The sequence below is a fragment of the Chaetodon trifascialis genome, chromosome 19, assembly GCF_039877785.1.
Source record: "Chaetodon trifascialis isolate fChaTrf1 chromosome 19, fChaTrf1.hap1, whole genome shotgun sequence".
Classification (NCBI taxonomy): Eukaryota; Metazoa; Chordata; class Actinopteri; order Chaetodontiformes; family Chaetodontidae; genus Chaetodon; species Chaetodon trifascialis.
In genome coordinates, this window is record NC_092074.1 from 12410646 (window position 1) to 12437604 (window position 26959).

At 43.6% G+C, this 26959-nt stretch overlaps 2 protein-coding genes across 5 annotated transcripts; one reads left to right on the forward strand and one right to left on the reverse strand.

Moving 5' to 3' along the window:
* Positions 1–129: 129 nt before the first annotated feature.
* Positions 130–13283, reverse strand: lpin1b (lipin 1b). Of its 2 annotated transcripts, XM_070987533.1 has the most exons (21): positions 13018–13283; positions 9897–10100; positions 9675–9770; positions 7720–8009; positions 6323–6424; positions 6107–6230; positions 5667–6000; positions 5220–5313; positions 4965–5149; positions 4780–4873; positions 4533–4602; positions 4178–4255; positions 3805–3897; positions 3641–3702; positions 3390–3522; positions 3132–3280; positions 2689–2775; positions 2420–2572; positions 2176–2290; positions 1897–2000; positions 130–1790 (listed from the first exon to the last, which is right to left on the reverse strand). In XM_070987533.1, exons 2-21 carry the CDS (start codon positions 10086–10088, stop codon positions 1616–1618), a joined length of 2730 nt encoding a protein of 909 aa, XP_070843634.1. In that variant the 5' UTR covers positions 10089–10100; positions 13018–13283; the 3' UTR covers positions 130–1615. The 2 variants fall into 2 exon arrangements, with proteins under 2 accessions (XP_070843634.1, XP_070843635.1); XM_070987534.1 differs by lacking the exon at positions 4178–4255 and having other exon boundaries at positions 13018–13269.
* Positions 13284–18099: 4816 nt separating this feature from the next.
* Positions 18100–26058, forward strand: gpatch2 (G patch domain containing 2). Of its 3 annotated transcripts, none has more exons than XM_070986913.1 (10): positions 18100–18317; positions 19176–19419; positions 19819–20369; positions 20688–20752; positions 20936–21133; positions 21569–21689; positions 22288–22327; positions 22503–22567; positions 22762–22850; positions 24680–26058. In XM_070986913.1, the coding sequence occupies exons 1-10, from the start codon at positions 18268–18270 to the stop codon at positions 24847–24849; spliced, it is 1593 nt and encodes a 530-aa protein (XP_070843014.1). In that variant the 5' UTR covers positions 18100–18267; the 3' UTR covers positions 24850–26058. The 3 variants fall into 3 exon arrangements, with proteins under 3 accessions (XP_070843014.1, XP_070843015.1, XP_070843017.1); XM_070986914.1 differs by having other exon boundaries at positions 19819–20366; XM_070986916.1 differs by lacking the exon at positions 18100–18317 and adding an exon at positions 18600–18718.
* Positions 26059–26959: the final 901 nt, after the last annotated feature.

Below are 26959 nucleotides of genomic sequence, written 5' to 3' on the forward strand. Positions count from 1 at the left end.
GTGAGGTTTTGGATGCAGGACTTTCACTTGCAGTGGAGTATTTTTACTGCGTAAAATCACCTGAATTCCTCTTCCACCACTGTATTTCAGTGAATGTACTTAAGGAGGAGTCATGGCCACACACTGATTGACGTACCAAGGCATTTTTATTGAATTTGATTACACCTATTTTAACAGTGAACTGGTCATAGAGAGTGGAGGGAGTAATTGAAAAAGAAAAAGATCATGTGGTTCACAGTTAAGGCAAATATAACACACTTTCAGGCTATTTTAGGCTCTTTCATGGAAAGAATAATAGCAGTATTAAAGCATTACATATACACACACGCATCCTCTTTCATAAACCTTCTCACAGCTCCTGTTGTCGTTCACCGTGATAGCAGCTCCTGCTCATGTACTGTATAAGTTATCTGCGGGATTATAAAACATACAGATTCCTTTTCAAGTGTCTGTTACTAAGAAAAACGTCAAAACACTGCCCTCTGACCAGTATTTTCAGAGTTTTGCTGTAAGTGATATTACAAGGGAATGGCAGAAATGCTACAGTAAAAGAACCTAAGGGGTGTATGTTAATACACAAGTGTACACAGTATATCAGTCTGCATCTAATCAGATGATTAAATAAAAAATACTTTTAGGGCATTTGTGGAAATGAGCATTAATCTTAGAGAGTGGAACAGTCACACAGATGATCCTCGTGTCACTGGGTGAACTGTGTGGATACATTCAAAGACATTTCATGAAGGCCACCACAGAAATGACATTGTGATGGCAACATACACACACTGTGATTTAAATAGAAAAATAAAAACGATTTCATTTGTTGCACAGTTGCTCTTAGACAACAGTTATGGTGTGCTTTCTGTTCTGGTCAGCAACAATAATATTTTAAACTCTATCAGGTTTCTTCTCAGGATTCCTGTCCTCTACACATTTTAATATCAAGCTACACAGAAGTTCATTCATTGTGCTCTGTAAAACATTTCAATGTACTATATAACTAATACTGACTTCAAACAGAGTAACAGGTGCAAACACATGCAGAGAAATTAGCCTGCATGTTTATATCTGCATTCCCATGCTGAGGATCTGTAACAGTCAAGGCTGAAAAAGTTCAGAGTAGGAAAATAAATTCTACATTATTTGGCACAAGTCGAAGTAACTTGCTCTCTGATGTCTGCGCAGTATGGTTGTGTTGTGTGCGATGCACCAATGAACAGATGCCACAAATATACCTGTCTGTTAAATACAGAATGAAACAGTCTGCATAAATAGACTAAAAAGTCTAGCTACTGAAACACTGTCACTCAAAAATAACATGTTTGCTAAGCTGCCTGAATAAATTACTATCATTTCTTATATACATACATCTAGACAAAAGGCTACACATAATTTTTTCATAAAGGTGCGCTGACATCCATGTTGTGCGTTATAGGAGTATTCACAGCAGATTAGCCTACATAAGTAGTTCCCCGCTGTCCACCAAAAGTGCTCTGTCTTCAAATATCTACAAATTCATATCACACACAGAACCGAATGACCGCTACATCACAAGCACACCATCAGTCAGTTGGTGCTGTGCCTGCTAGGATGCTGAGCCAAAGGCCAAAGGTAGTCAGCTGCCCAGGCTGGGTGTCTGTGGAGGTGTAGTGCCTTGATGCTCCACACGGGGGAGCTGCTGCCTCCAGTAGGTGAAGTGGCTGAAGGTGTCCGAGCACGGGAAGTCTGAGGAGGAGGCTCGCATCTTCAGAGGGAACACGTGGTCCACCACCTCACCCAGACGCACGTATCTGAAGAGAGGAGACGAGGAGACGACAGGCAGACACATTAAATGAGCAAACATTTTCTCTGAAGTCTTCAAAGTGTTTCCTTCTGGAGAAACTGGATCTCACTTACGATGAGATGTTGGTCTTGGCGTGCTCCTGCACCAGCTCGCCTTTAGGGTTCACAGTGAAAATCCTGTTCAGTGGCACTCCTACTTCTTTATAAGAATATACATCCTGCAAATATAAGAATTGAATTCAAAAATAACATGCATTGAAGCAGGAATCTGAAGCACACGTGGCTTTAATGTTTGAACTGAAAAACTCCTTAAAAACAACATTAAAATGAGCTTGTTTGATGAATACATAGATTCAAATATCATCAGATGTACTGAATACGACGCGTGCGTACCGTTGGTCTGTTGCCAAACGCTGCATAGAACGGCTGTTTGTTGGGGAAGAAGAGGTTCTTGATATCGTTGAGACACTCCACCTTGAATTTCTCTGGTTTCTTCTCAATGACCTCCCTGTCAAACACACACAGACAGACACACAAGAATGCTCAAGTCACAGTGTCTCCTGCATCTTCTTGCACAGTAACATTATCACGGAGTCCAAATTTAGAAAAAATGTGTGTGTTTGTGTGTTTGAGAGACCTGTGCAGAGCTGAAAAGAGGCTGCTTGGGCTGAGAAGAACAGGGCCCATAGGAAGCATGGTGCCCCTCTCATTGACCCAGTGGAGGTAACCTCTGGTCATGTCAGCCATACCGATGGCTCGAGCTGAACAGTACAGGAACTTGTAGCCGTTTCTGATGGAGCGTATGAGAAAGAAGCAAGAAAAGGCATTAATAATGATCAATGAGCTTCTCTTTGTTGTAAAATATGTGCATGATTTTCAAGCGATCTGTGCTTTTAATGTGCTTACTGGCTGACTTTGTGGTAGAGGTGTGCAATGCCTTGGTGGGTCCAGTCTTTCCCCAGTGTGGGTAGGATATGACCCAATGTGTCTGACCTGGAAACAAACACACAGAAGTGACACTGCACACAGGCTTTTTCTTAACATTGAAAATATAAAAATATACATCATGGACAAAAAAGTGAAGACTGGACAGAAAAATGTGGAAGTGGGAGTTTGAAGGGTGCATTAATAAGGAAGTGCTGACCACCTGCTGACTCTGCCATTTAATTAAAGGTTACATGTCAGCATGTGGGAGGCTGCGTATTTAATCTAAAATGCCACATAATCAACGGTGAATAAATGTGATAAATGAAAAAGATCATTTCACGTAACTCTGCCATTTAGGGCCATATTCATTTTCACTCCAAACTTAGTCCAATTACGTAGATGTAAAAGTGTGTATCGCACACCTGGTGATGGTTCCATCTATGTCTGAGATAATGATCTTGTCGTCCCAGTTCCAGAGGTAGATGGTGCCCTGACAGCGACAGGTTCCTTGGTACTGAGTGGTCACGCTGAACATGACATCGTTAGGACCATCCTGCAGCTGGAGAGACAGCTGTGTGTGTGTGCGTGAGAGAGAGGGAAATAATATATGAGGGCGTAAAGAATAGCTATTAATAACTAAAAAATGTCAAATTTTGCAGCGTACAAAGCAAACTCCTCACCAGCTGCTCTGACGTGAGTCGGAGCGTCTTCTTATAAGACACCCCACCAGGTGTGAGCTCTGTTTGGATGATGGGAGAGCCCTGTTTGGCTGTCCTGTGGTCTTCATCGCTGGAGGATGACTCTTCTTTATGTCTGACAAGGGACAGATGAACACCGTGTTGAAGGATGCTCAGTCCTGTCAGTTAGCATGTTTAGTCCCTTGCTAAGCTCAAGGATATTTTCTGGCCAGGAATGTTTTGAGGTTCCTCACCTGCTTGTCATTTTCCCAGCCTGCTCAGAAGAGCCACAGGCCCCACGTTCAGAGGCCGAATCCTACAAATGGAGAGAAACTGTTAATTTGCTTTACTCATTCATTCTCTTCATAATCAACCTAGTAGGTGATAACCTCACTGTTAAGCGCAGAGGTGAATTTACCGATTTGGTGCTGCTGTTTCTGCCTCGCCAGGAGAACCACCACCTCCCTCCTTTCTTGGGCATCTTCTCCTTCATGATATTCTCCACTGCAGCCTGGAGCAGAGCATGCACACCACACCCAAACAATCACAACACAACACGGTAAAAACACACTTAAAAAAACTGAAGCCAAACCAGACTGTAAATCAACAGACAGTAACACAGAAACAACAGCGTGTCTGCGGTTAGAATGGGAAAATTAAAGCATGTATGGGTGTGTGGAGTTGGGGAGTTCAAGAAAGACAAAGAATGAGGAAGGTAGAGAAAGTGAAACTTCAAGGAAGGGATGAGAAAACTAGATAGTGATCTGAAAAGAGTGTCGTCTCTGACGTACAGAGCTGTAGCCCAGCACACCAGTCAGACAGCAGAGAAGGAAATCTAAGGCTGAGTGAATATAACTGAGGCAAGAAGACTAATGGATGGATGGAGAAGAGGAGGAGGAAATGATGAAATAAGAGGGAGGGGAACAGAGGGGAAGACAAAGTTTAACTTGAGTGTTTCTCACACAACATAAAGTCTGTCTGAGGCAGCAATAACAGAACATTTAGGCAGCAACGCAATGAATGTAAGATGTGTAGAAGTATGAGGTGTACAGGGATGCAAAATACATGACGCAGTACCAGTGTCATGTAACACAGCCAACCTGCAGCTTGAGTTGATAGTATATGTGCTGTGTATCAATTTCTTACCTTTGGCAGCGGTTTCTGAAAGGCTTGCATAGCTAACATGAGTGGAGCCGCAGTGCTCCAATTATAGTATCTGAGGGAGAAAACAAAATAGATTCTTTTAATTCCATAATCAGAGAAAAGTCATTGCAAAAACCTCATTCTGCATGTTCTGCAGTTTTTGCTGTAGCAGTTGAATCCATTCAGCATACATGGGATTAGAAGCTGCTGTTGGACTTAATTGAAACCTTTTTAAGCGTGAATGTCTTACTTGGAGCCAATTTTCACGACTAAGTTGGGGTCATCGATGATGGAGGGGTTTTCTGCGAACTCCTGGTAAGAGATGATCTTCTCGTGGAACTGCTCTGTAGGGACACACGCACATGCATTTCATGTTCCCTTCGTCCCACAGGTTATGACACCGTGTTCCTGCATGTGTCGGTATGAGAATCTAACCTTTGGTGATCTCCCTGTTGTCAGTGAGGCCTCCACACAAAGAGATGGTGATGGACGGCAAGTCAGCCATGGGGTCGCAGTAGCTGTCCACTCCGCTGTCTCCTCCAGAGCTGACCGACTGTGGAGACAGACTGTTGCTGTGGAGGCCTGGGTCTGAGATGCTCCTCACTGTTGTGCCACCATCGCTATAGAGGAGAGGAGCCTATTAGAAAGGTGTGTGCTAAACCTTTAACTGCAAGTTATGACTCGACGTACCTCTTTGGGAAATAAAGGGCCGCCACTTCAGGTTCCAGCTCCGTTATGTCATCCAGGTAAATTCCATCAGAACCAAGGTGGCGGCTTCTCTTGTCTGCAACAGAGCGATTAGTTGTCAGCTTCTTTGCATTTGCTTTCCTCTTGGGTTTATCCATGAGGAAATCATTTGATGGCTCGGTTTTTGAAATCATCTTGTGATCCGTGACTAAATGAGTGTGGATAAACGAAGAGAAGGACTCCAGTCTCCTGCCTGTGCTCATGTTTCTGTAACTGTCACAGTTTTGGACATCTTTACATCTTTATATTTGGTTTGTGGTACCACAAAATGTTTCCTAACAGCAGAGAACTGCCTTGGGTTATCATGAGTAACTCTCATTATATTCAGAAACATGTTCCAAATGTATTTTCTCCCAAAGGAATGATTTGTTTTACTGTGTCTTATGTTACCCTTTCTCTTGGACGGAGAGTCCGTCTTGCCCTGCGGACGAGGCATTGTCTCCTCCATGTCAGACATGGTACGAGCTGCAGCGCCTCCAGCTGGCCTCATCTCTGCAGTCACCGTCTGTGGCTCCATCCTCATGGGTTCTGACTCCATCCCGACCGAGACGACTGTTTCCTCGGCAGCCTCCTCCTTCATCAGCAGTGCTGATATTTCAGAGCAGGGTCCGCACTGTTCTGAGGACGTCTCACGAGTTATTACACGGAAGTGTGTGCTTTCAGACACGGGGATGGATACTGGGCAGACTGGTGGAGGGTCAGATTTCACTGGGAGGAAGGACGGCTGGAAAAGCAAGGAAGAGGAGGAAGTATGTAAAAAACAGACCAAAAACGAACATATAGACAACTGTTCTTTCTGTGTATGCATGCACAGTGCACGCTGTGGCTACCATGGCAGCCTGTGGCAGCTCTCCCCATGCCCAGTGCATGGCCGGATTCTGATTGTCCGCGTCAGACGGCTTGGTCATTAGCTCAGAGTCACTCTTCGGAGAGTTGGGACGAGAGTTTCCAGGGCTAAGAGAGGAGCAGACGGTAAGCAACAATTACCAAACAGTTTTTTTAAAAAACATTAACATGTAGGCCTTCATCATGAGTGAGTGAAGCACCTCTGAACAGGGCTCCACTCTCCATCTGAGCGAGTGTAGATGCCAGCCTGTTTGAAAGAGCCGCTGGCTGTCTCGTCTCTTAAGACGTCCCGAGCTGTGGTCCTGAAACACACACAGATGTAGTATATCATACTGCTTTTTAAGAGTGCAATTCAAGCACTTTCAAGGTGAGGATGAAACATGAGATCATGTTGATAAGCAAGCATTTTTCAAGGCCTGTATTCAAATTCAAGCACATTCCTAATTTCGCTAAATTTCAGCATTTTCCAAACTCCCAGGCCTTTGTACGAACCCTGTGTATCATATAACTGGATATCATTAATCTGCATCTTTTTTATAATGAAGCATATCTTGTATTTCGTAATGGTCTGTAATTTATCTCTCACTTTTCACCCATTTCCCAAAATGAACTCTCGAGACCTGCAGGGATTATGCCTGAACTTGTTGCACTCTGCCTGCACTCACAACATAACATGTCCTGTAGGTACAGTGCAGTCACCACATTAGCATAACCACGTTCTCCCTTGTGCTCTGAGTCCAGATTCTGAGTTTCTTTTTAAGAGAATGACACCAAAACATGGCATTTACGGTTACATTTTATAGAACTGAAAGAAATTCTGTTGTTAGATGTTGTTTACTTTACATCTACGACCATCTTGTTTATGACATGCCACTGACTGCACTCACATTACTGGAATGGAGTAGCCATCCTGGTGTTGTTTTACAGTAGTGTACAGTAGAGATGAGCCAGAATTTATATGTAACGTATCCCCCACTCACATGCGGAGATTAAAATAAATCTGTCATGTGGCAGTTGTTTACAACTGCAAAATGAGCGGACTTTAATGTGCAGGTCTGGGGGGTCATGGCTCCTATAGCTGCATGCCTGAAATACTATTAAGATTGAATGCAGCAGCGCACAACAGAGGCCAGGTTACACGTGAGCAGTTGCATAGGTGCTTAACGAAAACAGACGTTTCCTTTTTTCACACGCAAAGCTTCTTCTTTTCTATCAAGTGAAGAATCACACAGCTGAAGCAGTGATTTCCACATGGTCCTGGGCGTCTTATCAGCGTATATATGCGCCACAGCTGGGGGCCTCTCCACTACAGAGGCTGATCTGTTTATTCTTGCCTGACAAGACTGTAGTTCCATTACAGCTGCTCTCACAGCTCATTTCACTGATTTATTATACTTTTTATCTCACTGCCTCCCTGTCCACCCCTCTCCCCCACTCCCTTGTTCGGTCACGTGTTTCACTTTTCCTCTTCAATCGCACACGAGTGTCTCGTTTCTCGTCCACAGCTTCTATCATCTGCAATTCTTTCTTTTTTGCTTTCTTTATTCCTCTTTCATTCCATTTCCTCCTTCATCATTTTTCCACATTTGATTCTCACCTGCTGCTCTCCATCTCTGTCCCTTCATCCGAGCTGATGTCTATGGTGAACATGTCATCATCCTCGGAGTAGTCCCCACTCTCCTCCCTCCTCATGCTGTCTGCCCGAGCCTTCCTCCTCCTCTTCCTCCTCTTCTTCATCAACATGTTGCCAGTCTCTCCAGTGCTACCCGTGGAGCCCAGGGTCTGTATGGGGGGCCCAGAGGTCTTCTTCCCCATCAGGGAAGAGCTCATCAGAATGGCTCCATCCGACAAGATCGGAGAGGTGGCCAGATAGGAAGGAACGACTTCCTGTTTTGATGAGAAACAGAAGTGAAACAATGAATGAACTCTTTGAAATTCATACAGCGTCATGTGGCTTATGTAAAAGGAAAGAGGTGGTTTCTAAAATAAACAAGTAAGAAGGTAACACATTAATCATGGATTATGGATGAATCAGAATCAGCTTGTGTGCACATACAAGGAATTTAATTCCGCTTTAAAGATATTTTAACACTTGTGCCATAAAACAGCTGTTGAACTCCAAGCAAATCTGTAATTTCATTTCAAATCCTGAAATATTTGACTCTCGTTAGCTGTTGAGCTCATCTGAATGCAACACAAAGGACCATTTGTGCTGCTGTACATGTAAAATATGACTCTACTGTTAGTGTTTTGCACGGTTTTGGTCTGAGGCAATTGTGTGCAATCGCTGCCAAACTGTTTGCAGCCACTTCTTTCTGTAAGCGGGCTCTTTGCCAGCGAAACAAAACAGCCAATCCAAAAAAAAAATCTGTTCTTTAGTTCTGTGAAAAGACAGTTTTACCTCTTTCTAGGAAGAGAACAGCCTTTGCAGAAAGGTCTCCTGCTGCCAAGTATACACTAAATTTGTATGTGTGTGTGTGTGTGTGTGTGTGTGTGTGTGTGTGTGCGTGCATGTGTGTGTATGGGTGCAGACATATGGAAAAAGAGAGAGACAGGGAAGAAAAACTGGGGCTATAATCACATGATATGTGGTCTGACAATGCTCCCTCACGTTTTTGCTTCCATGTGCCAGAAAAATGGTTCAATCCTCCTCCCCTCTTCGCTCTTCCAGGACTGGGAATCCGACACCACTCTGGGGAAAATAAATCACCCACTTCCCTTGCTGGTGCCGGCCCCCAGCCCTCAGTAGTTCACCGCTTGTTTATGTCATACAGCTGCATACATCCTCATGTGCATACAATAGCGAAGAAACATTTTAGAATGACGCGATTCGGCTTTTTCAACCCGCAGCTCAAAATCTTGGCATACCAAATGAAAACACTTTCTGTTGATAAAGTCAGCTTTCAAAGAAGTGAGGAAACAAACAACTGAGCAACAGCTGCTTTTGTTATAGTTCACCATGAATTCTAAGCTGAGTTTTGAAGGGTGGTTCTTGTGGCATTCATAAAAGTATAACCAGCGTGAGAAATAATATTTAAAGAGTCAGCATTTAACCATGTTTGTGTAATAGTGAAACCAAACTCATACACATGTCTTACTTAAACTGCCATCAGTATACTCATTTGCCATGAAACTCCAGTCCTGGTTTATCCTTAGACATTAGGCCACAGCATTTAATGTAGGTCATAGATCCTGAGTTAGTAAATACTGCATTCAGGACTCACTGATGAACAGAGGAATGCTTTCCAGCCAGAAAGGAAAGGAAGAAATTCCTGGCCGCTGTGCCAACTCTGCACACAGTGTGACCTTGTTAATACTACTACGACTGTGTGTATGGAGGAAGATAGTTTGGGTAATGCTTCTGCCTTGTAAATATGGGCGTGTCTGGGTTTCAGGACGTCATGGGGGGGTGGAGAATGATGTCTGTTTTCATTTGAATCTTGCTTTTACTTGAATCGAAGTGTGACGTTTAACAGATGTTACATTCCACTAAGAATTACCACCAATGCCACAGTCTGGAGGCCCTCACAAAGCCATTATGGTTGCACATACCTGATCATTTTCTGTTTCTTGCACAAAGAATGCTTCTCCATTGTCCCCAAGCTTCATATGCAGATCCACTGGTTCTCCATTGATCTCCATGTCCACCTGGAGGGCAGAAGAAAGGGGGAATGGGTGGAAACCTGATTTAGTCTCAATCGTCGAGCACCTCAAAGATTGCGACTCTCTCTACACAAAACTTCTTCCATTTGCCTTTTTTTCCCATCTCCCTACCACTTTCTCTCGGGACCGGAGGACGCCCATTTTGCCGAAGCGAACGTGGAAAGGCGAGCACTGCAGGGATCCATCCGGCTGTCTCACTACAATGACGTCAATGCAGCCAGAAAGGGTGGCGGGGTTGAGGCCTCGGTACAGCTCCTTGACCTGGACAAACACCTGGCCTGCCAACTGGCCCACGTAGTTCATGGTCTGGCGGGTCTGGTGGAGGGGACAGTGAAGGGGACAGTGAAGGGGACAATGAAGGAGAGTGATGTAGACAAGGGAAGGACAGAAAAAAATACTTAGCATTGAAAGAACATCCATACCAAAAGGTCTAAATTTGCCACTTAAATCGCCTGGTCGTGATCACTAAGCTCCACAAGACTGGACGTAGGCATGCCTCAACCTCAGACACCATCCAGAGGAGGAGGTGTTTATGAACCGGCATCTGCTGCCATTCTTCAGCCTGTCAATCAAACCACTGATGACGTGCAACTGTCAGGACAAGCTGTTCTACTTTGATCTGATGTCAGCTCCTGAGCTGCACTAGGCCTAGTATGGCAAACGAAAGAGGACAAGGAGGTGGTTCCTGTTCAGTACTCTTGTAATTTGTCCCCGGACAGTCTATGGCCTAGATACTGTGGAAGGAGCATGCTGCCACTTTGACCTTCCCACCCTCTTCTCCCCTTCCCAATAAGTCTGGCAATCCTTCTCAACTGTTTCCCATTCAGCAACCCCAGACAGCAGAGGTCAAAGGACAAACTAAGTTAAACCAGTCCGTACTCGCAGAGTGACGCTGATGACCTCATATCCCATGAACGACAGCAGAACATTCAAGTATTGCTTTCAGAGGCACATGAGGACTTTGAATGCTGCCAATGCAAACGTCTTTTGAAGGTAACATATTATTATGAAAGAACTAGACTGAGTGAATTAGTCTAAGTATGCTGATTGTTTATCTTTGCATTGATCTCTAACACCTACAGATCTATTAGTCAGTCATACCAGTTACACAGTTTTACAAAGTGTTCCTGAGTCCATGTAGTAATCTCCTTCATACAATCATGTGTTCACAAAGTGGTGAACCTTGCTCATCCTTGCTAATGAATGACTGAGCCTTTCCAGGATGCCCCTTTCATACCCAATCATGATACTATCACCTGTTACCAATGAACCTGTTTTTGGAGCATTCCACAACTTTCCCAGTCTGTAGTTGCTCCTGTCCCAACTTGCTTGAAATATGTCTCTGGGATCAAATTCAGAATAAGAATATATTTACAAAAATCAATGAAGCTGATGAGGTCAAATATCAAATATATTGTCTTTGTACTGTTTTCAGTTGAGCATATGTCAACCCCATTCTGTTTTATTTATGTTTTACACAGTGTGTAAACACTCTCCTGCCAAAGTTTTAACCGTTTTGATGGTAATAAGAAAGTAAGATTTGTCTTGTTGTCTAACTGGTTTGAAGAGGAAGTGGACTTGGAAAAAGTTGACCTGCACTTTGGAGCATCAATCAGGATTTAGCAATATTTGAATCAGGATCTGATGACAGGTGTTTGCTCACCGTCAGTCAAATCTCATCAAAGCACACCACACCACACCCAGACAGTGTTGATGAAGCAGAGTTTAAGGCGTGAAAGGGCTTTAAACATGCACACACACTTCCCCTTAGCTGTGACATTTAGCCCTGTTGCTCACTAAAAGACTCATACATGACATTCTGTTCATTAATTTCAGAAACAAGTGAAGTTTACCGACTGAAAGCTTTGAAGGCAAACATTTAAAAACACCTGGAAAAGTCTGTTATCCTATATATAGCACTCATTTAACATCGCCTGGGTCGCGATATGGATTCAATTCAAACTTCTCAGTTCTAGTATTGATCCTATGTTAATGCACCTGTCCCTGTCTGAATCCTCTCAATTAACAACATTTTCTCACTAGCTGTGACAGCCAGACTCTAAAATAGGTGACATTAGCTGAACACTTTGGTCTCTCAGCAGCTTTTGGATAAAGGAGCATTATACAAGAGTATCCATTCAACATCATCTCTGCTGATGCCATATAATATCTACATTATATTGATTTCCATGATGCAAATACCACTGGCCAAATGTGATAAATCACATTTGTACAGCTTACATCATTCCTTGGAGTTTGCCTTTGTCTAATGACAGGGAGGAGGGTCTGACCTTGACTCAGTTGGCCGTGGGCCCCCAAAATGTTTACAGCAACAGAGATGATAGGTTTGGAACAATGCCAACATATCCAACCCCCCCTCTCCCTTCATACACGTGACCAGGAGAAGAGGCCCCTTATAGCACTGATGAAATCAAAGAGTCATAACAATGTCTGACTCTTGAAATCCCTCTTATAGATGACCTTCACCACGTTTAATCATTCATTTCACTTTTCACTGAGGTGTTGAGTTACAGAGCTGCCAGCAAACACAGCTGATTTTCAAGGGCTTTTGGTGTGAACGCCCCTACACACTCCTGCCAAAAATAGATTGTCTTGTGTTACAGATGAGACGAAAAGAGGAACAATGTCTAGAAACACTGACAGCACTGCTCGGTGGGTAGAGCCGTACCCCTCATTTACTTGGAGAGATCCTCTTTTGAAAAAGACTTGTGTTCAACTGTGGTATGCTCATTGGTTTAATGGATTTACAAGCTGCAGTTATGATGATTTGCTTGCAGGCTGGAATCTGGCTGAGCCACTCAAGAGACACTGTGTTGTGATTATTATCAGGGAGTCTTTCATTTTCACCAAGTCTCATTAGTCTCATATTATTACTACACAGATATAATCTCCCAAAAGATAACCAACACCCCTCCTCATTCTGTAAGAGATGAAAAGCCTCATCTAACGGAAGATGACGAATTATTAGTGTAATTAACAAATGAAAATACAGTCAGTCAGCTTCAGTTTTCCCAACCACACATTTAGAGAGAAATACATTTTAAAATCAGCTGACTCATAACACACTGGAAAATGTTACCAATGATACATGTTTCATACTCTAAGGACGCATATTGTGACATATGAACAGCAGTGTAAAGAAACAGAACATTCATCAGACATATGATAAGACAGGCAGGTGCAGTCAAACATAGTAAAAACAGGCTCATACCTCGTACAGCTGAGTATGCCGACAGCCTTTACCAACACACGGAGACTGGTGTTTCCTCAGCGGTGAATGACAGCACAACTACACATTATAGAAGCGACGTTTCCGGACAAAGCTGACGTCTGAGTGTTTGAGAAAGCCCTGACTCGCTGTCATTGACTTACAGCGCCATAAAAAAAACAAACTAGCTATTTAAGCGAACGCGACACTCATCTGTCCCTGAGACCGCCTCTCTCGCGCTCTCTCTCTCTCTCTGCCTCGGGGAGCCTGGTCAGCGAATGACATCACCTACAGCGAAAACCCGCCTGCTGACCAATCAGCGTAGAGCTGCTGAGTTGCCAAACGCATCGTCTTCGCTGCCACAGTGGCAACGAAATTACAGCTGCTTGGATTCACTGTAGCAGACAGTTTACAGACTGGTGTTCTGGCTGATATCCATTATTATGCGAAAGCGTCACTCGATAAACTGCTTTTATTTGGTAGCATTACACATTAAGCAGTGGCATCTGAAGGTTAATGAAATAGAGTGATTCATAATTTAAAAACACTTAAATATAGATGTGTGTCATTTGAACGCTACACACAACCAGGGGGTTAATTTTACACAGTTTTGCTCCGCTGTACGAGTTTAAAGGGCCCTGTGAAGCAGCCATGCTATGACGGCGGGAAATACTGGGGCTACGTCAGCGTTTGAAGTCACCCAGTCAGTCTGTGGCAGTGAGGTGATCTTCCCGACCAATCACAGCCCTGCATCATAGCACATGCCATGTTAGCTGTTTAACCTGAGACCATCAAGTGAAACTGTGTGTCTGGAGGATGTGGTTGACTGGTGGGAGCATTGTGCAGAACAAACCTGCATGAGTAATGTCTGTATGTCAGAGACAGTTAAAACACAGATTAACACATGATAACATAGTCCTAGGTCTATACACTCAGATTAATATCATATTTGCTTTATTTGCATAAAGATTAAAGTTACACTGCTGTCAAAAGCTACTGTCTGTCTCTTTCTCTTTGTGTAAGTGGGAACACAGCCAACATTTTGACAGCAAAATAGCGCTCTGTTCATGGAAGAACTCCCTCCACCAGCCCAAATATTTGATAGGCGACAGCCTACAACAGCCTCACGTGTAGCTCTTCCACAACTGGAGCCAGTCCAGTGTGTGTGTGTGTGTATGTGCGCGCACAGGAACTAATTGTTTTTCCACATTCTGCGGCAGACTTTCTGGGCTGAACCAGAAAGGGAAGAATGCACATCTCTCTTTGAGCTTTTCCCATCACAGTCTACCAACGCTGCTGAGTCCTGTGTGTTCGTGTCTCATGCACACTGCTGTGTACTTTCAAAATGTTCACACTGTCATACCAGATGACACTACTGCGAATCAAGTTAAGAGTTATCAGATTAAAAAAAAAAAATAAGTGTACAGTGTCACAGTGTACTATGTCACAGCTGCTGTCTCATCTTGTACTCGCGCTCTTGTTCTTGTACCAGTTTGTTTCCGGAGAACTTTGCCTCGTCAAACTGTTGACCCTGCACCATCCTCAGCTGACATCAAGCAGATCTATGAATAGACAGATTGGCGCAATTGTTATTACTTTTACTGCATAACCAGTTATGTAAAATGTACAATCACGTGGTTTCCACTTTTGTTCAACCTTGTTTAAACTGAGGCTTCCTCTGTGATATATTAAGTGTACTCTTGACATTTCTCCCTCATTCTGACCATTTCTTCCTTATTGCAAATTTGTTTGTTGTTTGTTAGAAAGCTCTTCTTCTCCACTATAGGTCAATTTCAAGCCACTGCAATTGGTACTTGAAGCTTTTGTCACACTTTTGTTGCTTGAAAATATGGCAGTAAACATCTCCATCCTGATAACAAAGCAAATACAGTAATAATCCTGTACTAACTAGACATGACACATACCATGAGGTCTCAGCAGCAGTCAGTCCATACTGGGACTGCTACACATCACACAGCAGTCTTAATGTCCTAAAGTTCTTATATCACTGTCACCGGATTCTCCGATATATGAGCCACTCAGCTGCCCTGGGACACATTTCTGAGAACAAGCTGCTTTGCCAGGAAGAGCTGAACTCAGCCGATGTACTCAAAACAGCAGATGATAGCGGTCTCATTTTTAACATGTATGGTCAGTATCAGGCTGCAACAAACAAGTTGACATATGGCTGTGTCACTAAACCAGTCACATTTATCAGCAGAGTAAGAACACAGCCAGTTTTTTTATTTGCTTGCATTTTCTAAAGCCCTAAAATGCCTTAAAATTTGTGTCTATCACACGGATTTGCACAGAATTACAGTGGGCTTTATTTGATAACTGTATGCTCACCGTATCTAACATTTCACCTGAAATTCACCCTCTCTGCTTGGAGGAATCTTGGCTCGTGGCCTCACACTCAGTTCAGCAACTTTGGATGTATTTGTAGCTTTGACCTGATTGCTTCTTATGCACCAACCATGTTGAAGTAGGGCAACCTTTTGTTTACCCTACATTCATATAGCTGCCAAAAACAGTAATGTGAGCTATGAGGGTGTTATTTTGAATCTGGGAGAGGGAAAAATCAGCATCTGTGCACAAACACACTGTCAAACCCACATTTTTTAATATCCAGGGCTTCTCATTCATCGCCTATTTCCAGGTTAAAATATTTGCAGAGCAAACATGACAAACTCCTCACAAATCCTTTCAAACCATCAAAAACATGTGCAAGTATTAGTCATTCTGTTTAGATGTCATTTCAGTTGACTCAGCCAGGGCACAGTGCTTTGACAGACTCATTGCATAATCTTTTCTACACACTTGGTTGATATCGCGGCCTCTGATTGGCTCAGGCTATCCTGGCCTGAGAGTCATGAGACCTGACAGAAACATTAACTGGAACTGGCAAATCGCGGTGTAGCGATTAAAACGGAAAAAAACTCTTTGCCCTTAATCAGAGAGAAATTATGAGCGGTTTAAACGACGTCTTGGGAAAAAACATTGTTGACTACTGATTGCAGAAGGAGGAGAAAATGAGGATCTCTGAACAAGAAATACAAACACCCGCAATATCTTTCTGGATGTTTTGGTGAGAACTTCTGCAAAATGTGATTAAGAACTTTCTGTTTCATTATGTGCAATATAGATTGTGTCAAGACAGAGGCCCAATGTCATAACCCTTGAAATCAAACCTGTGTGACAGTTCTATGAAAACATTCTTTTAAAAAAGAGAGAAAATGTATTATATTTATGAATAAATACACCCAAAACTGTACAATTCACTCGCAAATTCATGTGCAAACAAGTGCCAAAGAATTCTAATCCTAACTTTTACCTCGCCCAGTGTGTCACTCTGCATGACACATGGTTGTTTTCTTCCAAGGTCAATCCCAACTTACCAAATAACCATGACTCAGAATACTTTAGAAGCAGTGACAAGATCACCTGACCCATCAGGCTATCCCTCCACCCGCTTCACCCACTGTCCCCACTCGTCCCCCCGTTCACACTCCTTTTACTTCCTCCTCTCGATCCCAAGCTTCAGCGTGAGCAGATCGTCTTACAGGGGGGGATTATTGCGACACACACTGCTGGTCTGTCTCTGCTGTCCAAAACCAGCTACGGGACATGTTACTTTCAAACATTTCTGAGATTTTACTTAAGTCCAGATTTAATAAAAACAAATAAAAGTAAGCCTTTAGTGCTGCTCTGCCGTGATATAAAACATGTGCTCACATACATGTGCCCAGACATGCTGATTTTCCTGTGTGTGCATGTCTCCCCATTCCTGCTATAAACTAGATGCACGTAAAAGCATCATCCTTCACCTTCTCACATTTACATCCATTGATTGTGTTCACCGAGATCTCTTTTACCTATAACTCATGCTTTGGTTTTTCTTCCACACATGCAGATGATTTACAAATCACTTTACCCAGCTCCAGGTGGTGTCAGTGGCATAGTGCTCAACAGCCTCAACTAACTCTTCTTCATCCTCAGCTGATATCATGATTCCATGATGTATTTGATCCAGGCTGCAGGTCTCTGGTCTACACAGATGTGTGAATGAAGCTCCAGAAATCTGGTCCAGTCTAGAGCTTGTGTCTTCACTCTGCGAGCATGTGTGTCAAACTGCCGGGTACGAGTAGACTGCGTCTTACTAAATTTACCTGGGCCCCCTGGTCGGAAACCTGAGACAGTCCCGGACTGGTCCTCATCCACCAGACCCTCTGACTTCTTTGGCATTTGAAAAGGGGACACCTGCTAGGATTGTCTATCAGAATGTTGGTCTGAGTGGACTTCCTCACACACAGTCACACAACAGTCAGACGACAAATCACCTCGGCACAGAGCTCCCCTTTCTAATGCGTGCCTGACAGTACTGTTTGAGTGTGTAAATTTCTCATTAGTTAACACAGAGACTGTGACACCTGACCCACATGTTGACCATGGTAGTGCCGTCACTGATATTCAGATGAGGGCCAAACACCTGTTTCACGGGGTGAACTCCAAGTCTCAGTGACTCTTTCCAGTGAGCACTGTAATTAATATGACACTGGCATCACTAATGTTTTGAGCTGGTAACCATATATTTGATAGGTCAGCTGCTTGTAACCATGGCATGACCCTCCATTAATGTTAAACCGTTTCACTAAAAATCTACACTGCCCCCCAGGGGTCAAAACGTGTAAATACACGTAGATTTAGATTTAGGCCTAGTTGCGTTCACTTGCTATATTTAAGCTCCGATTTACATTGCACAATTAGGTTGTATACAACTGTTACACTTCATTTGCCTTTGGCAGTAAATGAAAGCAAAATGTGTGTAGAAACAAACATGCACATCCTCACCACTTTTTTGTACAGGGATGAATGCATGACATTAATTTACATATTGCATCGTGTTGTGAAGAAATAAAACTCTTGTATGATATGTACCAAATAATGATAACCACAACATTAGACTGAAAAAAGTGAAAAAACATTATTAATATTATTCTTACTATTGTTGTTGTTGTTGTTATTAACTATTTGACTGTACTGAAACTGAACTGTCGCGTCTCATCGATATATCTTATTTTCTGCAGCACTTGAAAGCAGCATAAAACCTCTTGCTGCTTTCACGGTGTCCTCCTCTTGTCGCATATTGATCCAGCTAGCTGATCGTTAGCTTTTGTGTCAGGATGTTGTCTGCGGTGTGTAAATGTTTGTCCTTTGTTTCTGGTTAAAAGTATCAGGCATTTGGCGGCTTTAATGTTCCGTGCAGCTAATCTAAAAACCATCGGCAAAGCGGGAACCGGCTGGTAGGTGGTCTTTGAAATCGTTGAGACGTAACATATTGTTCACGTCCACTCCACTTTCGTGAGTCAGCCAGCTAGAGAGCTAAAGCTAACTATGCTCACTGGCTAGCTGCAAAGCTAATCTGCTAGTAAATCGATTCTTAATGTGTATTTTCCGACGACAGTCGTTATAATTACATTTCGAAACTGCGAGTCATGGTTCTTAGCGGTAGTTACTTCTGTTTAGTGAAACTTGGGCGTTTGTTGTAGTTGATTTAGCTAGCTAGCTAGTAAGAAAGCGTTAGCTCGTGAAGCTAATAACAACCAAAACAGACTAGCTAACTAAAGCAGAGTAATGCTAATTTCAGAGGAGTTTGCAAACGACATCGCAGGCTCTTAAATCAAACCTCTGAGGATTTATAAGTGTAAGTATTAAGTTTCACCGAACTCATCGGAACTGCATCCAGCTTTGCTCCAAGAAAAGTAATCACTTGATGTGTAAAATGTGGATAATAGGCTAATGTGAGTGTCGTAGCTGCTGATGCTTAACGTTAACGTCGATGAGGGTTAGCCACCTAAACAGCTATAGTCAAGATGGTGAGATGATTCTCCGGCGCCTGGATTTAGATCTTTTATGACAACGATGGTCCCAAGAGTGTCTCTCGCTTGCTTGACCGATGGCAGTGTACAAATCATGCCTACACACACCAACACAGACTTTCTAGCCTGCTATGCCTGTAAATGTCCCAGTAGCACCCATGTCTGTCTAGCACACACTGTTGACAGCTCCAATAAACCACAAGTTGCATTCTTTAATGATTTGTGTCCAGACATGTAACAAAATGTATGAAATAGTATCCCCCTTGTTTTCCTCCACCTCAGGCACTTTCGCCGGACGATGGACGAGCTGGTCCATGACCTGGTGTCAGCACTGGAGGAGAGCTCCGAGCAAGCTGCGCGTGGTGGTTTTGGTGATGGAGGGGACCACGCACTGGCCGTGGGCTGTCTGCTGAAGAGGCAGGCTCGGAAGCGGAGGGGTAGGAAACGACGCTCTGACAACCCGCACCCGCCGTGGGAGACAGGACACCTCAGCGAAGGTTCAGAGTCCAGTGTGGAAGAACACAAGGTGAGTTGGACACTGAACACCTCCTGAAGAGATCTGGTTAGTTCAGAGATCTATTGTGTTGATGCTTGCACAACTTGCTCCCTACATTTTCATAGATATTCCACACTGATGGAAGAGCAGTAAAAACTTAATCTGATTGTACCCTTTGGTAACTGTAATGTATTAGTTTCCATGTGAAGTTGAAACTGCCCACTTAATACAAATCATATGCGGTTTAAGTCGCAGTTGCCTTATATTTGTCATATTTTGGCCAACACATAATCCGTTTAAAGTCTCCTCAATATTACATTTTCAGCGTTAAATAAATCGATATTTCTTTAGCCTGATTATCATCCTCAAGTGTCTAAATTTAGCATCAGAATCCCAGTCTGGTATTTACCACAGTGACCTTTCTTGCAGGACTACCGTGCTGGTACAGGGGGTGTCTCTGCTGCCAACAGCCATGCCCGCGACAACAGCGACTCAGATGAACAACTTGGCCCCAAGCGGCGTAGCCTCCTGACAGCTGACACGGGCCGAAACAAGCGGCCACTTTGGCCAGACGATTTGGGCGTCCTTGGGTCAGCAGAGGGAACCCGCAGCCTTAGACGGAGACGTAAGGTCAAGCGTATGGCTGTAGACCCACCTGCGGAGCCAGAACCTCCCTCTGCCACCATGCTAGGACCCCCACCTGTCCCTAAAGCACGTATTGGTGGCAGGCCGCAGAGACTGGGTACAAATGAGGGCAGGGGTGCCATGGAGCTTGGTTTAGTAGGACTGGCAGGGCCAGGGGGAGGGAAGAACAGGGTGAAAAAGAGGAAACTGGCCAGCCACAGGCTAGGAATGGAGGCTGCAGATGAAGGGGTGGTGGTGGAGAGTGAGGACCCCATCTCGTCTCCAATGGAAGGGTCCAAGGACAAGATGGAGTTGGAGGAGCAGAAGGGATCGGACGAGGACATGAGTGACAGGTGGTTAGTGTTTTGACTTTTGTTTCTTTTTCATATCCTGTGCTCCCAGACGTTGCAACTCCTCCATCTCCTCTTCTGTGTTTTGTATTCATGAGTGTGTGTGCGACACTGTAGGCCATCGGGTGAGGAAGAACTCTGCAGGGTTGGGTATCAAACATCAACACTTATTTGCACTAATAGTAAAAAAATTTAAGTAACACCCCCCGTGTGTGTTAGCAAGCTAGTGTGTCATCTAGAAGACATTAATTGGCTTCTTATTTTCTTGTTGAGAAAAGTGTTTTGATATATTTTTAAAATTTCCGTCTTGTACTTCTTTTTCAGTGAGACCAGCAGTGTCAGCAACAGCAGTGACGGAGGCCTCTACACCAACGATGAGGGGAGGCAAGGTACACATGTTAAAAATCATTGATCAGAATGGGAGAATAGGAGCAGAACACTGTTTTTTGTTTAATGCTTACTGTATATGCCCACTGCAGATGGATAACTTTTAGACTGTTTTATCAGTTAGGTTTAAACAACTGTGGTCTTGATCCCGGGGTCACACTCTCTGCCTCCGTCCTCTCTTCCAGGTGATGATGAGCAGAGCGACTGGTTCTATGAGGGTGAGCCGGGCTCTGGTTCAGGGCCCGGAGGTGCGTGTGGGATAGCAGGAGTGGTTCCCTGGTGGGAGAGGGAGACGGGCTCAGAGGAGCTGGACCTAGCTGACCCTGTCTTCAACAGCATCCTCACCGGATCCTTCCCCCTCATGAGCCCTGGAGCTCAGAGAGGTAGGCTGGAAACATGCAGAAAAAATGAAATTAAATATGTGATAAAACTTGAGTATATGTGGTTAGATTTTACAGTGATGGAAGGTTTGAAGGCCAGTGGAGATGTTTTACAATGTTGTTGCAGTGTCACTCATCACCAGTAGGAGGCATACACTTCACACAAACAGTCCATTTTCAGTGCTCTCCACTCTGCACCAGTACATGGAATTAAGCAGGATTTTGAGCAATCCTGTGCCTCTCATTAATTAAAGCTTCCTTTCTCTCACTTACTGACATCTTAAAGGACCTGTCCCTCTGTTGTGTCCCATAGACATTGGAGGAACTTATCGTCCAGTTTATTGCATTTATATGATAAAACGATCAAGCTAATCTCACCATTTCACTAATTATGTCCTGAGTTGTATTGCTGAACAGAACCCGTGCTGCGTTTGTCAGGGTTCCAGGCGAGGCTGAGTCGTCTCCATGGAAACCAGCAGGCGTCTGAGGCGGGGCTGCAGGGCAGCTCCAGCCAAGGCTTCAACGACAGACTGGGCAGACAAAGCCAGGACTCCCATGAGTGAGTCCCCATCTTTAAAAAAAAAAAAATTGGTATAATGCTGACTGTTTTGTTAATCTGGATTCTTATTGCTCATATATTTTCCTATTAATATGCTCTTATGAATGCACTTTCAGTTGTAGTTTATTGTATGAAAGGTGCTATACAAACAAAGAGATAAAGATTGAAAGACCATTAAATAAAGATGTAATTGTCTAGCAGACAGCAGGGTTGGATAAAACAAAACACACAACAAAGCTGCCTTAAATTTGTAGTGACACAATGTACAATCAAAGTAAACTGCAACGCACAGCATAGACATAAGGCAGGGAGTCCCGTCAGGAGCTTTGTTGTAATATTGATTTAATCATTTTTGTATGAATGGTGCACATTTGTCACAGTCTTAGCAGACTAATCAATTGAAGGTATTAAACTGTTACTGTGAGTTCCTGCAGTCCAAATGCGAGTAATGTTCCCAAGTCTGAAAAGGTTCTTGGGTTTCTATCAAAGTTTCTGGGCCAACAATTCACTTTTGGAAGGAAGTGATGAATAGCAGTCTGTAGAACGCTGCCTTGGTGGGAATTTCAGGCCCTGAATGACACTATTATATCTCCAACAGGCCTTGGTTTAGCTCGGGAGCGAGGAGAGAACACGGACAGGTGAGCCACGTTTCTTTAGTCAGTTTTACTCCCTTTCAAATGGGTTGAAATGCAGAGAGTAGATTTTGATCTGTCACAAGGACCCAGTGCTGTTGGTGTTATTGCCTGGCTTGCTCTCTAACTGCTTGAACACGAATTTTGGTCTTTCCTCTTCTTTCCCTCGCTGCTGCTTCAGTTGCATTGGGACCCGCGGGCAGACAGAGGGCATCGGAGAAGCTGTTCGGTAAAAACAGCCAGCAGGTGAGAACAACAGTTGAACGCAAAACGCCGGTGATTTATGACCAGAGCTTGGATTCATTTCCTGTTGTACCTCTTGTCCCTGCTGCCTTGCTGTGTTTAATGGTATTTTCAAATGAATAAGAACACTTTCTCCAGTGTTATTTGAAGTCACATTAATGCTGCCATATTTTGGTCTTGCTTGGCTGCTTCTGCAGGCAGACCAGCGGGCACCTCGGCTCTCTGTGCACAGGGGATGTCAAGCGGAGGCGAAAAGCAGCCCCCCTCGGCTCCACCGCCCCCTCAGGTATTGGATGCACACCTAGCTACACCTCACACACCATCTGGCACTTTTTACCAACTGGCCCTTTTATTTTATTTTTGGCTCTCACTTTCTCACTTGTTTTCCTGCCCCTCTTGGTTGCGCTCAGTATGTTCACCAGCCTGCTTTCCTCATTGCCGTCTGTCTGGCACATACGCTGGTGTAAACAGCAAAAGGAAGAAAAGTGAGGGTTTCGCTACGCATTTTAAAAAGAATTAATTGAGGAAAGGGAGTCCCTCATCCTTCATATTGCTCCCCTGCTCTCCTCCTCTCTCACTATTAAGCCCTGCTTTAGCTCTTAACCCCCTTTCCTCCTAAGCTTTGTTGGACAAGAGTCAGCTGGCTAGTCATGCTGTCAGAGCAGAGATAGTGGATTAGCTCTTAGCCAGTAACACTTGCGTACCCCCCACCCCTCCCCAAAACCCCTCTCTTTACCTCTGGGCAAGTTAATGCTTTTGGAGGAGGAAGGGGGAGGTAGCAAAGCCTAATGCTGTTAGGTCAAACTCCCATTATAATGCATCTATGTCTGAAGCCATGCCCTATTTTTGATCATCATGTACACCTTAATGCCAATAAATGATTATAGATTATAGACAGCAGAATTTCTTATTACCCAAAGTGACACAATCAGCGATGCGTTGCAGATCAGGCACATTTGAAACCTGCTCCAGACACAGATGCGGTGCTCACAGAGGGCAGGGCGGCGGTCACATCCTGACAATTTGGCTTGAACCCACCCAACAGTCGTGTGTAAATGAGCGGGGCGGATTTGCCCTGTGCTTCATACAAGTAAAGACGGGATTAAAAAGGGGAACAGGACGCTGTGCGTGTTTGGACGGTGAACTTCCAGGAAGGGCGAGGACAAAATGACCACTGTCTGCTTGAGACAGGCGTGGGCGCGCGACATGGCTGGAAATGTGGCTAAGTCGATTACATGATTACATTACTTAGATGTAGCCTGACAATTTTAATGGAGTGGTGATGTCACTGGAGGAGAGCCTTAAGTGCAATAAGTTATACAGATATTATATAGCGGCAGTACCACTGAAGAAGAGACGATAATAAGCATTTTAACCTGCAACTAACTCATTATTTTCACCACCAGTTAGTATGTTAACATTAAAACATGCCCATCACATGTCGAGAGCCGAAGATGGTGTCTTCAGATTGCTCGTTTTGTCTGACAGACTTCCCATAACCCAAAAATATCCCACTTAAAAAACAAGCAAATCCTCACATCTGAGCATGTGGAACCAGCAAACGTTTGCTTATTTTGTTTGAAATTGCCTGGAATTATTTTTGTTGATGAGAATAGTTGGCAATTCATTTTAGAATTAATTGATTAGGCGAATGAGTGAGTGAGAATGAGTTTCAGCACTCGCTGCTTGATAGGTGGGTCTCATTAAGTTGCATGCAAAGTGGTCTCTGTCTATGTCTCCTATGTTGCTGTGTGTTTGTGTATGACTGGCAGATGCTATTGTGAGAGTGTTTTTGACAGATGTTTGATTGTTGGAATTGGAAGAATTGTCTTTGTCAAAAGAGCAGCTTTTCAGACCTCTTTATAGTTGACAATTGCTGCTAGTTAGCCTTTAGCCTGTCATGAGCGTCCTTTGTGGCACCGTTTGTGAATGTGATTACATTTCTTCAGTAATGAGGCCTTCGCATTATTTTTTTCTGCTCCTGTTAAATAAACTCTAAGCTCTCAGCTGGTGGAATAATTATTCATTTTAATAGCCAATTTTGGGAATTTGCTCCTTTTGCCACATTTGTCCTTTGAGCTCTCTCTCTTTTCTAACCATGACCTCTCTTCTCAGGATTGGTCGGGGAGAATGCGCCTCCCATCCCTGACTCCAACATGGGAAGCCGCATGCTGCAGAGCATGGGCTGGAGCCCGGGAATGGGTCTGGGCCCGGAGGGCAGGGGCATCACCGAGCCCATCCGGGCCACACAGAGACCCAAAGGCACAGGTCTAGGTTTCAACTGAACACCTGGTTTATGGATCCTGAACCTGAAGCAGACCTGGGACAAGATGGCCCAAGAGCTACAAGGAGTGAAGGAGATAACATGCTGCTCAGTGTGATGAACAATTCAAAAAAACGGTCCAGAATAATCCGGGAATGTGAGTCATAAGACAGGAAGGAATGAGGTTTGACCTAGCAACAGAGTGTGTGATGAAAGAGAAACTTTCCCATATTGGGGAAACTTCGAGAAGCCCGGGATATCCACACAGACTGTTCCCACAAATGGAGAGAATGACTGGTGAACATGAATGACTGAAAGCGAAGTGGAGAAAAAGACGTCTAGCAAACATGTCCTCTGAAGAAACTCCATGTTGGAGAGAATAAATGACACTGAAGCCTCATTGTTAGTGTGTTAAGCTGGCATTCTGCGCCAGCCCTGTTACCTCAGATACCATCAGAACAGGCACGAATATTGGGGAATTTTGACCATATACCAAGTGTGCAGATGATTATGGTGGTGTCCCCCCCCCCCCCCCCCGGGTTGCTATTGGTTAGTGAATTAATGAGAAATGGTTTTGTCTGATATTGCACAAGAATTTTGGAATCAAAGACTATATTAGTATCCCATACCTCAAGATTTTGGTTCCTTTTTAATGTCATGAAGTTAGGATACACTGTTGGAATATCCATCTGTTTTATTGTTCATTTAATGGAAGAATTCCTGTCATCAGAACGTTTTTATCTATTCAAAATGACCTTCACTGGCACCACTGTGGGTGGATGTTGGACACATGAGGTCAAGTCTTGGCCATGACTTGCTTGACTGACTGTATTTTACCCTGACAAACGTTTGTGCTGCAGACTGCAGTGTTTAGCCGAGCATAGCAATGCGCCGCTATGATATATGACGAATTGGCTATATGGTTATTTTGATACAACGTTTCATTGTTTCCACACAGGTTTAGAAATTCTCAAAATCAGTAGATTCAGCTCATTTCAGCGGTTTCAGAATTTTGAAAGAAATTAAGGAATACTGCTGTTACAATATAAAGGTCCAAGTCATAGTTCGTTTTCAGGTGCTTTCATTCAATTCGCCTGATTGGACTGAGGGCGAGTGTAGACCTGAGGTCCAATCGGACAGAGGTGAGAACACGTGTGACTACAGGGCCTTTAACTACACAACCACAGTGAAAAAAAATGCAACAAAAATGGAAGTTTAATTACTTTTTTTTTTTTTAGTTTTAGACCCATTGTCATTTACTAAGTTGTGATAGTTTCATGTGTTTATTTAGGCTGTTGTTATATCTTACCTGCAGCCATATATTGTCCTGAATACAGATGTGAAATCATTTTAAGAGCAGGTAAAGGGATTAAGGACTTATTAATTAAAGACATTATTAATTAAAAAAAATGTGCAGAAGGATGTACTGTAACGATATTTGTTTACTGTGTTGTTGTAACCACTGAGCACCAGATGGATGGTCTTTTACCCCACGAGGCCTGTTCAGGGAAGTGTGAGATGAGCCGTCAGTGGCAAAAACAAATATTAAACTCAGAGAATGCCTAAACTGTGTGGTAGTTATTGTCCTATGAGATCAGTCCCGCCCCCAAGCCATCAAATCAAAGAGTTCATTTTGACTGTAGCCTCATAGATGCCTGTGTTAATATCGCAGCTGTAAGAGAAAAAATCCAATAATTCTAATAAGTGTCTGAAGGAAAATTTGGGTTTTTACAGGCAGATAGATATGTGATGGAAACACTTTTTTGCCAGGCACAGTTACTTCCTGGAGGCTCTGCTAGTCGCCTGGCAGCCTGACAGTGACGACAGGAAATAGCCAGGCAAACAGCCCCCTGTAATGCCACAACTTGCCATTTTTACACTTCTGCTTTCGTACAGATTTAACAAACATATATGCGTAAATTTTTGACCTTCAGAGGTCATTTTCCCCCGTTTCCTGTTTTTATGCTACGCTAAGCTAACTGGCTGCTGCCTCCAGCTTCATATTTGTTCTCTAACTCAGAGAACAAAGGTGCTACTCCTTTAAAATTGTTTTTTTTAATAATTTTCAGGAAGAAATGTGCTGAGCATGACATTTTACAGTGCTTTTTGACGGACAAGCTATGAAATGGAGA

Coding starts and splice junctions, on each gene's coding strand:
- gpatch2 (XM_070986913.1), top strand. CDS start 18,268: ATGTTCCGTGCAGCTAATCTAAAAACCATCGGCAAAGCGGGAACCGGC. Junction 18,318..19,175: donor GGCAAAGCGGGAACCGGCTG/GTAGGTGGTCTT, acceptor CCTCCACCTCAG/GCACTTTCGCCGGACGATGG. Junction 21,690..22,287: donor CAAAGCCAGGACTCCCATGA/GTGAGTCCCCAT, acceptor TATCTCCAACAG/GCCTTGGTTTAGCTCGGGAG.
- lpin1b (XM_070987533.1), bottom strand. CDS start 10,088: ATGAACTACGTGGGCCAGTTGGCAGGCCAGGTGTTTGTCCAGGTCAAG. Junction 4,603..4,779: donor GTCGTGAAAATTGGCTCCAA/GTAAGACATTCA, acceptor TTTCTCCCTCAG/ATACTATAATTGGAGCACTG. Junction 2,573..2,688: donor CTCTACCACAAAGTCAGCCA/GTAAGCACATTA, acceptor ACGCTCCATCAG/AAACGGCTACAAGTTCCTGT.